Source organism: Leucopleurus acutus (genome assembly GCF_964270905.1).
Source record: "Leucopleurus acutus genome assembly, chromosome: 16".
Taxonomy (NCBI): domain Eukaryota; kingdom Metazoa; phylum Chordata; class Mammalia; order Artiodactyla; family Delphinidae; genus Leucopleurus; species Leucopleurus acutus.
In genome coordinates this window covers 30,730,394-30,744,030 of record NC_139158.1, presented here as the reverse complement: position 1 = coordinate 30,744,030, position 13,637 = coordinate 30,730,394, and the positions used below count along the sequence as shown (strand labels likewise).

The 13,637-nt window shown below is 43.0% G+C and overlaps 1 protein-coding gene across 1 annotated transcript in view; it reads right to left on the bottom strand.

Moving 5' to 3' along the window:
- The window catches only part of GRIN2A (glutamate ionotropic receptor NMDA type subunit 2A), a gene marked incomplete at both ends in the record, with an annotated part of 364,935 nt that overhangs the window by 54,911 nt on the left and 296,387 nt on the right, over nt 1-13,637 (bottom strand). Inside the window, one exon of the mRNA XM_082857451.1 lies at nt 6,530-6,690. Coding sequence (XP_082713577.1) covers nt 6,530-6,690 — 161 coding nt within the window. The remainder of the gene's footprint in view (nt 1-6,529; nt 6,691-13,637) is intronic.

Genomic DNA, 13,637 nt, shown 5'->3' with positions numbered 1-13,637 from the left:
GAAGCAAGCCTAACTCCTACAGTCAATGATTCTACAATGTAAGTTCTTAGTTAAATAGCGTGTTGGGTAATTAGTTAACCTTGTAGAGCCTTAGGTTCTTCATCGCTTAAAGTACCCAGCGCATAGGAGTAATAGTATGCAGCTCAAAGGAATAATAATGCTCAGGTCATAGGAGTGACAGTACTCAGCTCTTAGGAGTGTTCTGAGGATTAAACGAGATTATGCATGTGAAGCGCCTGGAGCTGCATCTCACAGATTGTTAGGTTTCAGTCAATGCAGAGATGAAATATGACGATGTTGTCCCGAAGGCACTGCCGACTTAACTCATCCGAACCTAAATGTGTGTTCCTCCAAGCCTCTGCTCATTCTGAGCCCTTCCTCTTCTTGGTCCTGTCCATTCCTCACAGAACACCATCTCTCAATATGCAATGAATTAACCTCTCAAAACAGGGATTCCTCACCCCTACAGGCTTGGAGAAGCTGTGTCTTAGAACCGGGGTTCAGTGCTCACCTCTTCTATAAAGACAGTTCTGACACTTGCAAATAGATGTGACCACCCTCATCCTTTGATTTTTACAGACACATTATACAGTTTGGGCCTTGTAGAAAAATGCCTACTGGCAAAAGGCAACCCTCCTTTCCAATTCTTCTCCCAAACTACTCAATGTAAGTGAAGGCAAAAGATGCCCGTCTGTTTCCCCACATTGTTGGGCTGAAAATGACATCAGACAGGGGACTGGGGGGGCTGATGCCGAAAATTAAAGCTTCTAAAGGAAACTGGGACTTTTCCATAGATTTATATACACATAATTGGACATGAAAACCAGTTAAAATAAAAAACACAAACCATCCCACTATGTCTTCAAATATTAGCCTCTTCAGAGTCATAGGAATGTTGATTGTTTAATTGAAATCTGGCGTAAGTGCTATGCTTGCAGTTTTGCCCACTTGCCAAAACTGCTTGGAGAACATCAGCTTCTGATGACTGAGCATTTATAAATCTAAATCTGTCTCCACTCATTTCAGCTTCAGTTCCCTCTTCTAAAGCAGATGGTCCCAAAATTTGATTAGTGTGCATCAGAATCACCTGAAGCGCTTGTTACCGCATGCAGATTCCCAGACCCCTGCCCCAGAGATGCTGGTTCTGTTGGCTCAGTGGGGCTCAAGAATGCACATCTTTATCAGCACCCCTACTGATTCAGACTCAGGCTACGCTTTGCGAAACGCTGGTGTAGAAACCTGGGGTCATGAAATGCCCGTCCGCCTTTGGTTAGGGAGAACCCCACATGTCAGAACAGACTTGTTCCTGGAAAACCTTACCTATCAATGTTTGTACAACAAACATTCGGTGCAAATCCTATTTTCTCACTGATTTACTTGATATTTTCTAGGATACTTTATCTCCATTTATTACACATCTCAACAAACAATGATACTTAACAACTTAGTTTCAAGTGACACTTAGCAACTCAGTTTCAAGTTTCTCTGTCCCTATGGTCTTAGGTGATTCTGCATCCCGAAGATAAGCTACATGTTTATATTGGCTGCCTTACTCTTATGTGCGTAATGTATTTATTGAACTCTTTTAGAATAGTCGTTCTCAAATTTTAGCTTGGATCAAAATCACCTGGAGCAGCAGCATGCTTGTTAAAATGCAAATTCACAGGCTCCATCATTAAAGAGAAGGTCTTGTGTTGGGTCCAGAAATTTGCGTTTTTACAAGTAACCATTTGATTCAGGTAGAGTTGGTCCATTGGCCAGGCTTGGAGACACCCAGCTTTGGAGAATTATTCTAAATCCTTTCTGCAAAAATGACAGCTGTTTATAATTGTGGTTTGTCTGGATTTTGTATTTTGGAAAGTTCTAAATAAGTGTTCGAGTGTTGACACAAGTAAAAGAATCTCAGAATTATTTCAGAGATTGGAGAATCCAGCCCTCTCACTTTTTAGATAGGGAAACTGAGGTTCAGAGAGGTGACATGACTTGTCTACGGCCACAGCTAGCTAGTGATAGAGCCCAGACTCAAACCAAGCTGGGACCCTCATTCAACCATAATGCAAAATCCCTCTTGTGTCCCAGACTCTTCCCGGAAGTTACAACCCATAAAGAAGCTTCCCCATTTCACTGACCCTGGTGTATACGAACATGTATTCACTAAGCCACAGATATCACTGAGACTTGTGGGTGGTGGGGTAGGACCCAGTAGCTGAGCTACATGCTCTGGAAGTCTTAAGCCAAGCCTCACTGGATTTAAGGGTATTGGGGGTAGGAATATCCTGAAATTCAACAATTCAGAAACACATAGGGTACCTCCCTCTACCTTCCAGAGGGATAGAAACTTCTAGAGATGCTGTACATGGTGAAGGAAGGGAATAACTACTTTTTAAAGCTGGAGTTTATTACTATTATTACATGAGAAGTTTGTTTTATTATTCCTTAAACCCTCATGATATTTACTCTTGTGAAATTATTTCATAATACATTTCGTATTTTAAAGTAATGTATTTCATAATGAAAAATTTTAAAAGCAAATGAGATGGGAGAGGGAAAAGGCAACTAAGTGTGGTGTAGTAGACACTTGAAAGACAGAAGTCTCAGGATGATGAGCAGATACGATCAACACAAAGAGTTTGTCAGATCTTGGTGCAGTTCAGTGGTGGCAGTTCTTAAATTTTGGTTCTCATAATCATTTGAGAAGTTGTATTCATCTCTCATACTCTACACCAAGAAAAATTCTGAATATTAAAAATGCCACCAAGATAGAAAACAGGAGAAAATTATTTTGTAACCTGAGTGAAAAGGATTTTTGAATTACGACTCAAACTCCAGAAGCCATAAAAAAGATTGATAGGTGTGACCACAAAATACATAGATCTCTGTGGAAAAAAATATCTACAAACTCAGAAGACAAACTAACAGCAGCAAAAAAACTGGGACAGGGCTTCCCTGGTGGCACAGTGGTTGAGAGTCCGCCTGCCGATGCAGGGGACACGGGTTCGTGCCCCGGTCCGGGAGGATCCCACATGCCGCGGAGCGGCTGGGCCCGTGAGCCATGGCCGCTGAGCCTGCGCGTCCGGAGCCTGTGCTCCACAACGGGAAAGGCCACAACAGTGAGAGGCCTGCGTACCGCAAAAAAAAAAAAACAAAAAAACTGGGACAAACATTTGTAATCACATCACAAATAAAGGGCTCATTTCTCTAATAGATAAATTAATAAGAAAAACCATCAAATCAACAGAAAAAAATAAGGCACACTTTCAAAAAAGGAACTGCAGAAGGCTTTTCATTACATTTGGTAAAAATCTACTGATAACAAGATGGTGCATATTAAAAAATATTTTGTCACGTTTTACCTATTAGCAAAATTTTAGAAGACTGATGATACACTGTGTTGGCAAAGGTTTTGGGGAGATACGTACCCTCATTCATTGATGGTAAAGGTGAATTTCCTTGGGAGGGAAATTTGTCAATGTCTGTCAAAATTACTATCATGTGTAGTCTTTGACCCAGCAGTCCGAGAAATTTATTTGACATTGGATGTGACACATAGGGAAGGATATTCACTGCAGTATTGTTTGTAACAACAAAAAATGAGATCTTAAATATCCATTAGTCGGAGACTGATTAAATACCGTGTGATACACTCACACGATGAAAGACTATAAATCTTTAAAAATTAACTCTGTAGCTATTTATGCTTTGATAGAGAAAGATCTGGAAGGACACACAGGAAAGTAGTAAATGTGGTTACTATGGAGGGTACTAGGCGAATAAGGAACAGTGTGGAAGGAAGGCTCTTCACTGTTTATCTTTTTATATACTACTTTTTGATTTTTAAATCATGTAAATGTACTATCTGTTCAAAATTTAATTTAAATAAATAATTCACTGAGGAACCTGTTAAACATGTAAGTGTTTTCCCCTGATATTAACTCCACTGAGACAGAATCTCCAGGAATGAGCAGGAATGTCCTCACCCCTAAGGGTGCATGTAGTTATTTCTTAAAAAGAAAAGACTCACACCCCTTTAGCTCTAGTTTCTGAGTTTAAAGTAATGTGTCATGCATCCCCCTACTGGGAGATTGAATATAGGGTAAACCCACCATCTGCCCAAGTTTGCTAAGATGGATGTTATAACTATTATATGGCTTCCCGAGAACAATTTGTATAATTTATGGCCAGGGATGGTTTCTATTTCTCTACTCCTTTTTGTTTGCATTATTTAAAAAAAAGTGAAAAAGAAAGAAAACAACCCATTTTGTGCTCTGGGTGGCAGATGGATGAGGAGGGAAACAGCCAGCCTTCAAGCATTTTTTCTAACCATTGTCATCACATTTATGCTCATGGTTTGTCCAAAGCAACAGTATATATGATGAAAAGACCACAGTGAAAACAAACAAAAACCCATACCCATGGCTAAGCTGCAAAGTCATCAAAAATTTGTCTTTTCTGGTATCTACTAAAATTGAACATACCACATTCTATAGCTCAGCAATTTCCACTCTTAGGTATATAACAAGAAAAATGTACTCACTTGTACAACAAAAGACATGTAGGAGAAAGCCCTTAGGAGCTTTACTCATAATAGCCCCACATGGGACACTACCCTAACATTCATCAAGATTAGAAAAGATGTGTGCATTTTAGTATATCCCCACAGTGAAATTCTACACAGCAATGAGAATGAAAGAACTGGAATGACACACAGTGATCTCACTAACAGAATGATGAGTCAAATAAAGACAAACAAAAAAGAAAACATACGGTATGATTTTATTATATGTTAGAATAACAGGGCAAAAGAATCTACTGCTTTAGAAGCGAGGATGATCTACAAAGATAGTAACTTTGAAGAGGGGTGTGTGTGTGTGTGTGTGTATGTGTGTGTGTGTGTGTGTGTGTGTGTGTGTGTGTGTGTGTGTGTGTGTGTGTGGTGGGGGGTTGTAGCGATTGGTGACATCTTGTTAATTGAACTGGATGGTCAGATCAGTTTGGACAAAGTCATCCAGCGGTATACTTAATACTTGTACTTTTCTGCATTTTTTGTCATGCTTTTTAGTAAAAAGTTTTAAAAAGTCATTCCAAGCCAGAATGAGCAGTGTGTGAATGAGTTTTAGATAAGAAATGGGTTCAGCTTCTAAATAAATGCTGTCCCAGCCCCTGTTGGGATACCAAAGAGATTCCAAAGAGACTGAAATGACAAAATGTCATTGGCCAAAGCTCCTGGAAATTATGCAGAGATCCGGGCTTGATGGCTTAGAGGGGCCCCCTCTGCCCCACCAGACACAAAGCAGCAGCCAGGCCTTCGCAATGGGCCTGCAGAACAGCCCACAGGCAGAAGCTGCGCATTAATCGGCAAGGAGAATGCACCACATCCCGCTTTACTTGCCAGGGATCCCTGACAGTTGAGATGGTCCACGTAAGTAAATTTTCTGGATAAGCAAAACTTTCCTTAATAAACAATCCTTTCATTTAAAACAGAATCTTTTTTTTTTTTTTAGTGGTACGCGGGCCTCTCACTGCTGTGGCCTCTCCCGTTGCGGAACACAAGCTCCGGACACACAGGCTCAGCAGCCATGGCTCACAGGCCCAGCCGCTCCGCGCCACGTGGGATCTTCCCGGACCGGGGCACGAATCCGTGTCCCCTGCATCGGCAGGCGGACCCCCAGCCACTGCGCCACCACGGAAGCCCCAGAATATTTTTTAATGGAACCCTTTCAAAAACACATTTCACACTTCCCTGACTTTTCAAAAAGTTGAAGAGTCCATGGAATAGAATTTAACCTTTACAGCAAATAACAACACTAGCAATTATGTCCTATCTCTGTGCCAGGCACTGTCCGAAATGTTTTACCGCAAATTTTCTCTCTTAGTCCTCATAAAACTCCTATGAATTAGGTCCTATCATTATTCCCATTTTATGTATGAGGATGAGAGTGACTGAAGAACTGTCCAAGGTCATAAAACAGGTCTTCTGTTTACAGCTTCAGTTATTTCGTGTCTGCTATCCTCCACAATGCCAACAGGTAGACGGAAATGTTAGCTGTACCTTTAGAGAGACTGAGTTCCCAGCTTTTCTCTCCGCATTTCCTTTCTCCTTCCTCAATGTGACACTCTTAGTTTTCACAGAAAGCTACATGCCATAAACTCCTATCTAAAATCAGATGAAAACTTACAGTACTTTGTTTTCACCACTTTAAATAAACTCCATCTCCTTAGATCTCCCTATTGGCTAAAATATCCCATTGAGTTGGACCAACTTCTTTATCAGTTTAAGAAACCCCTCTGGTTCTCTGCATTTCAAAGTGTCCTGGATTTGCTTTTTCTTAACACAGTTCAGAAGGAAGCTTGTGATACTCATCAGATTAGCAAAAGCAGTCCTCAACTGGGGGCCTTCTTGACTTCCAGCTCGGCTCTCGAGAACATACAACAGTGGGGGCAGACAAGCACAAAGGCAAGGTGTGCAGTCGTTTTCTGTAAGGTGTGTGGATGGGCAGGCCTGCAGAGCAAAAGAAACCGTCATCCTTACCCTGTTTTCAAGCTGACCAAGGCGTCCTCTACTCCCTTCTGATTAAATTTGGTCATGTACTGATGCATGTAGGGGTAGTTGTTCCGAATGTTTCTCTCCGTACTGCCGTTGGGCACCGTGCCAAATCGAAAGGGAGGGGAATAGTCGTGAGGTCTCTGAAACTGAAGAGAGACAGAGAAAGAAGGAGGAGGAGGAAGAATCAGCCATCATTCTGTCTTGCCTCAGGAGTTACACATATGCACGTGCTAGCACAGGACAGTAAACACCCACTCATTTTTGTGCTTCCTTTCTACTTAATCACACCTTCCACTGGTCTGGGAGCTCCAGGAAGTCAGAAACAGTGTCTGTCTTCTTCCTTACTGTTCCTCAGTGCCCAGCATAGGGGCTGGCTGGGTGTGCACTAGGTATCTGTTGGACGGAATTTTTCGTCTCCATTATAGAGACCAGTCTAGTCCTAGGCTCACAGGCGGTGCTCAGGAAATGCTGATTAAGCTGGAATTAATGTATGACTTCAGTTCATTCATCTGCCTTATCCTGAAATTTTCTGAGATCCTCACCAATCTCTCCCTTCTCTGGACCCCATTTACAATTTCTTTCACCTCACCCAGAAAATGACAAAGGGGGGCAGAATTTGCCACTCCTGAAATATGCCTCTTTGGCATACGGATTATCTGGGGGCTGGTTATTTTTTAAGAAACAGCAGACACAGGAGAAACTCTGAAAACTGAGTAGAAGTTAACTCTTTTGGAAGAGGCAAAATCTTATATTTGTGAGGGTGTCTTCCTCTCTGTATCTGGAAGAGGATGACTAAATCGCTAAAACTCTTATCCATGGAACAGGCAGCAACTTAAATCTGCATCACTACCATGCCCTTGCTTACTGTGCTCTTCCTGGTCTCCTCCCAGAACTGGCCTTTCCTTCTCCCCCCACCCCCCATCACGCCTCCCATTACCCTACATCTTTCTTTTGTCTTCAGCTGAAGATAGTACTTAAGCTGGTGGTTTGGGCTATTTCGGGGAGTTACTCAGTTTTCTTGGGTATCTCCCATACATACAGATGGTATACATGTTTTTCTCCTGTTAAATCTGTCATTTCTTATGGAGGGTAGAACCTGGAAGGGTAGAGGGACAATCATTTTTCTTCCCGTACAAAGACTCTATGTCATTCACTCACCCTCCAGCCATCATTCATTCATTTGCTCATGCATGCATGCAATACTTATTGTGGTCCTAACACAACCCAGGCATAATGGCAGGTTCCATGAACGTTTCTTGAGCTGAAGTCCATACTAACCATTAGCTTCCCGGTGATGCCCATGTCTGGTATGGCCTCTTGAGCCTCCATAAAGGCTCACTGTCCATGCTCTACTGGGTTTCCCTGCTTGGCTGATGTTGTCTGCGAAGGGGGTCAGAACAGGCCTCCCCAGGATGTGCCACTTGGATCATGTGGTTGCTTTTTCATTCTATGAACGTTGTGTACTGCATTGACTTATTTTCATACGTTTCATCACCCATGCATTCTTGGGATAAATCTCACTTGGTCATGGCATATTTTTCTTTTTATATGCTGCTGCTTGATTTGGTTTGCTGGTATTTTGGTGAGGATTTTTGCATCAATATTTTAAAAAGATACTGGTCTATCATTTTTTTTCTTGTGATTCCTTTGTCTAGTCTGGTATCAAGGAAATTCTGGCCTCAGAGAATGAGTTAGGTAGTGTTCTTCCTCTATTTTTCTAAAGAGTTTGAGAAGGATTGGTGTTAATTCTCCTTTAAAACTGTTTGGTAAACTTCACCAGTGAAGGGGCTTCCCTGGTGGCGCAGTGATTGAGAGTCCGCTTGCCGATGCAGGGGACACGGGTTTGTGCCCCGGTCTGGGAAGATCCCACATGCCGTGGAGCGGCTGGGCCCGTTCTTTTTTTTTTTTTTTTTGTGGTACGTGGGCCTCTCACCGCTGTGTGCCCCCCTCATGCCCACCCCCCAACCCCCGCCGTGGAGCACAGGCTCCGGACGCGCAGGCTCAGCGGCCACGGCTCACAGGCCCAGCCGCTCCGCGGCATGCGGGATCTTCCCGGACTGGGGCCCAAACCCGTGTCCCCTGCGTCGGCAGGAGGACTCCCAACCATTGCACCACCAGGGAAGCCCGAATTTTTCTATTCTTTTTAAAAAAAATTTTTATTGGAGTATAGTTGATTTACAAGGCTGTGTTAGTTTCTGGTATACAGCAAAGTGATTCATATATATATATGGATATATATATATATAAGAATATATATATTCTTTTTTATATTCTTTTCCATTATAGTTTATTAGAAGATATTGAATATAATCCCCTGTGCTATACAATAGGACTTGTTGTTTATCTATTTTATATATAGTAGTTTGTATCTGCTAATCCCAAACTCCTAATTTATCCCTCCCCCTAGTTGTGCCACTTTGGCACATGATTTATTTTTAGCTGAAGGCAATTGAGACCCTGTGGGCTCAAGAGGAACTTTCTCTGCTCTGTTAAAGAATTTAAATTGGGGGCCTTGCACATAATAAGAGTTATTACCAGAAATAACATTTTATGACCTGTGACAGGCAAACATTTAATTACTGAACGTCTGCTCTTCTCGTCATCCTGTGAATTGCCCTCCTCCCCTCTGGAACCCCAGGCCCCTAGCCTATTCCTTAGCTCAGGACGGCACATCTACCTCATTTTACCTTTCTGTCTCTGAACCTCTCATATATGTGGGGTTCCCGTATGTATGAAATTAAGTTAGATTTTCTCCTGTTAATCTGCCTCATGTCAATTTAATTCTTAGACCAGGCAGAACTATCTAGAAGGGTAGAGAAAAGTTTCTTTGCTCCCCATCTGTTCACACCTTCAGTGTTTGGGGCAACCTAACCAGATTGGGAGTCCAGAGAACTAGGTCTAAGTCCCAGAAATACAGTTAAAATCTAGAGGCAGCACAAGGCAATGGTTACAAGTGTGAGCTCAGCCTCACAGGTTCCAAAGTCAGGTTCTATTCCTTACAGACTGTGGGGCCTTAGAGAAGCCACCTTACTTCCCGCTGCCTCCACTTATTTTCCATCTGCAGAGTGGGAAACACATGAGTACTTCCCTTGTGGGGTCAATGGGAAGACCTAAAACTACAACTTTTGTCAAGTAATTAGAATAGTGCCTGCAACAGAGTAAGCACTCAAAAATAAAACTACTCTTACTCGTCATTTCTGCCATCATCGTGGGCAAAAAAAGTAACCTGGGCCTCATTTTTCTATGAAATATGGAATTCTGGAACTAGAAAGTGATGATTATAGTGACTAACATGTTTTGAGGATTTGCTGGGGGCCAGCACTGTGCTGAAAACTTTACAAACACTGCCTCATTTAATACAACAACCCTGCCTGGTAGCTAATCTTTGAGGCTCCATTTTACAGATGAAGAAACTGAGGCTCAGAGAGGTTCTATGACCTACTTAAGATTACGCTCCTTGTAAACAGCAGCCCAGATTTCAAACCTAAGGTCTGAACTCTATCATTCCTCCGAGACCATTACTAGTGACCTCTCCTCTTTTAGAGGTGAGGACCTTGAGACCCAGAGAGGGAAGGACAACCAGCAAATCTCTGGCAGAACCAGGGCTGGGATCCAGAGGTCTCTCAGATTTCCACATCAGCATGTCTTCCACGGAACTGAGAAGTGCCGGAGGAAGTGTCCAAGTTTACCCAAGAGTCAGGCTAATCAGAAACACTATTCTTCTTTCTAGACACACACTTCTTTTCACTGTTAATTAAACTTTCCAGTTGAAGATTGCTCCCCTTAAATTAGGCACGCTGCCGCCTAATAAGCAGCCATAACTGGATTTGGGGGAAGTGGCCATGCATTGTCCCAGTGAGATCCTCCTGCTGGGCACCTTGTGTTGGGAGCGTGTGTGTATGTACAAGTGTGTGTTTGTGAACAGAAAATGCTCTTTGCACTCACTCAGGCAAGCAGTGCCTCAACTCACCACCTAAAAGGGGGAGGCACCAGCCCAGTCCTGTTTGCACAGCAGCTGTCTGCTCAGGGCACAGAGGCAGCAGCACTGCTCATGAATCTAGTCATTGTAGCAGCTGCTCCCAACCTCCCGAGACATCTGATGGCCTATTTGCCTAACTGCCTTCCCCTTCACTCACCATCTGTAGCAGAGGAGACACGCAGCTCTTTTAGATTCCCTTCCTTCCCTGCGTTTGGTTTGCACAGCGATAGAGACAGACATTCGGCCTCGGTGATGAATTTCCACACCTCTCTGGCCTTGATTGTACCCTCACCCACACTAAATTCAGCCTGGTACCCAGACCTAGGAACCTTTCCCGCTCCACTAAAGGCTGTCAAACTTTTAAAAGCATGACTCACAATACATCTGCCATCTCCACCCTGTAAAGACACACTTTCTACTTAGGATGTATTCTGATGTAATCCATGGTGATCTACTATTTTAATGGTCACAACTCTTAAATTAATTTCATGACTCCCTAAAGAGTCATGACCTACAGTGTGAAAAACAGTTAGGGGCAAGGATGACTCATCGCCGGAATCCCAGGGCCTAGGGTGGAGGGCACACTCTGTGTTTCTTAGGGGAATGATTTCTGATGCAACATTCTCCCAGAGAGTTCCATGTGCAAGCAGGAAGAAACGAATGTGGGCTCCAGTGCAGGAAGGGGTGGTGCAGAGGTCTCCCCCATCAACAAGACCACAGGGCAATGTAATCATGAAGCCCAGTGTCAGCAGAACTCCTCACAGCTTCTCTCTCAAGGTCGCCCTCATGGTTCATATTCGCTGGCTGCACCTGGCCTTGGGCTTTTCATCTGCTACTTTAGAACTGAGACATTTGGGGCATTTGCTTAAACCCTCTGAGCCTCTGTTTCTCCATCTGTAAACTGAAGACTGCTTTTGCAATTAGAGTGTTTAATGGCATCCCCTAATGCTTGATAAACACCACCTCATCACCTGTTGTTACCCAGCATGACTTTAGTCAAATAAAGGATCCAGTTTCCCTCCAATGTAGAGAACAGAAGATCAGAGGAGTGTATTCTACACTTTTTTCCATTTGGTATGTGGGCAGGTCTGAGAGTCATTCCAGCGAATAAGTCATAGCAAGTGCATTATGATGGACGGAGTAGAGATACAGGTCTGGGAAGTAAAACTTCTAGGAAAAATGCGGCAATTAATCAGGACATTTCTTTATTTCTCTTATGAACCAAAAAATACACAATTATTAAAAATATCTATCTTCTGTGGACATAAGTAAGGAATGTCTGGTACTAGAGCTCCTGTTTCTAGTAAGGTCTTCTCCCACTGGTGAGATCCACATGCTTCTGGATGTAGCATCAAACTGCTGTGGTCCTTAAGAGGAAGGAGAGGCTCAGAGGTCTCCATTCAACCAATAAGAATGGTGGACAAGGCTCACCCAGCACAATTCCCCGAGAACACATTTATGGGCTCATCCACAAGGTACATTCCCTGAATTTCCTCTATTGCTGTCACAAAAGGCCAACTCAGTGCAATAATATTTCAGACCCCAGAAGTGAGGAATGGTTCGAACTGGGCAATAGTGATGGTCATGAGGAGGGAGCGGAGGGAGATGAAGAGGAGAGGGGAGAGGTAGTGGAGGGGGTGGGAGGAGGCTTGAGGGAAGAAATACCATTTATAATAGGATTATCTACCATGTGCCAGGCATGGTGTGAGGATTATTCCTAATCCTCATATCAACCTTGCCAGAATGGTATTAAACCCCCTCTATCAGGAAATTAAGCTGTGGGGATACTGACACACTGAAGGCCATACAACTACTATATGGCAAGGTCAGGATTTGAATCCAGATCCATTTGACCCCTATGGTGTTGCTTTTTCCACTACATTAGTCTGCCTCCCAGGGATGGATTTCACCAACCACAGTAACACCCAACATTTTAGAAAGGGTCGCCACCAACATTCCAACTTCTTTAATAATTCCTAGGGGAGCATCTACCCATGAATTCACCTACGTATAATTTAACCCCAAGCTCATCTGAGCACACCGTGGGCTCCAAAGGTGCTTCTTTCACAGCAAGTATGCAAATGGCTTAAAAGTATTATAAACCTGAGCTGTTACATAGGTATTCATGATAAAAAGAAAGAAAGAAAGAAAGAACACTTGTATACAGTATTCAAATAAATTGATTCAATATAGATTTTGATTTTGCAGACTTTCCTGGTATATTTGCCATTAATCTTCTGGGCGCATTTAGCTTATTTACTCTAGGAATTTTGCTGTTTATCTAATTGTATCAAACATTTAATTAAAAGAGCTATCTGCTTGCTGCTAACACTCTGAGCATGGAAACTGAGCTGTATCTCATGAGGATATGGTATCTGTTACTAGATGTTTCCAAATCAGAGAAGGTCAGTCTAATTATTAGCGTTTCTAATTAGTTTTCCCGCAAGCAGTCATGTTATTAGACCCAAAACTAGGTAGCAAGGGATTTTTCCCCCTTGCTATTGAAAATAGCAACAAAAAGCAAAATACGCTGCCAACTCCTTTCTTGAAGAATCTTCTCATCCAAAACTTGGTTTCCCACTGCTTCCAATGTATCTCTGGTCACTTATTCTAGGAACTGTACATTTGCTCCCATGATGTGATGGAATCGCATAACAGTTACAGGCAACCGGGCACATTCACATGTGCAGCCTCCTTCCATCCTTACCACAACGATGATTCCCAAATGTTCAGAGAGGAACTAGAAGGCTCAGCAAGGTTACCCAACAATAAAGGCATCACACAACTAGTATGCAGCAGAGAGGAAAAGGAACCCAACTTTCCTGACTCTGAGTGTAGGGCTTTCTCTGCTGCCTCCCAGATGCCATGTGCTTTAGGTGAGCCAAGGAATTGGGTGAGCATGATGTATTAGGGAAGGGCTCCAGGAGAAACCAGGAAGGACACGGGGGGAGAAGGTTAGGGGAGGTGAGGAAGCCAGCCAAGGGTGTGATTACGAGCAAAGTCTCAGCCTCGGCCTGATCCTGCAGGGAGCTCTGCAGAGTAAACTGCTCCTCCGAGTTTGCCTAGAAGCAACAGAACAGCTGGGCTTTTGTACTCTCACACTGGTTAGCCATT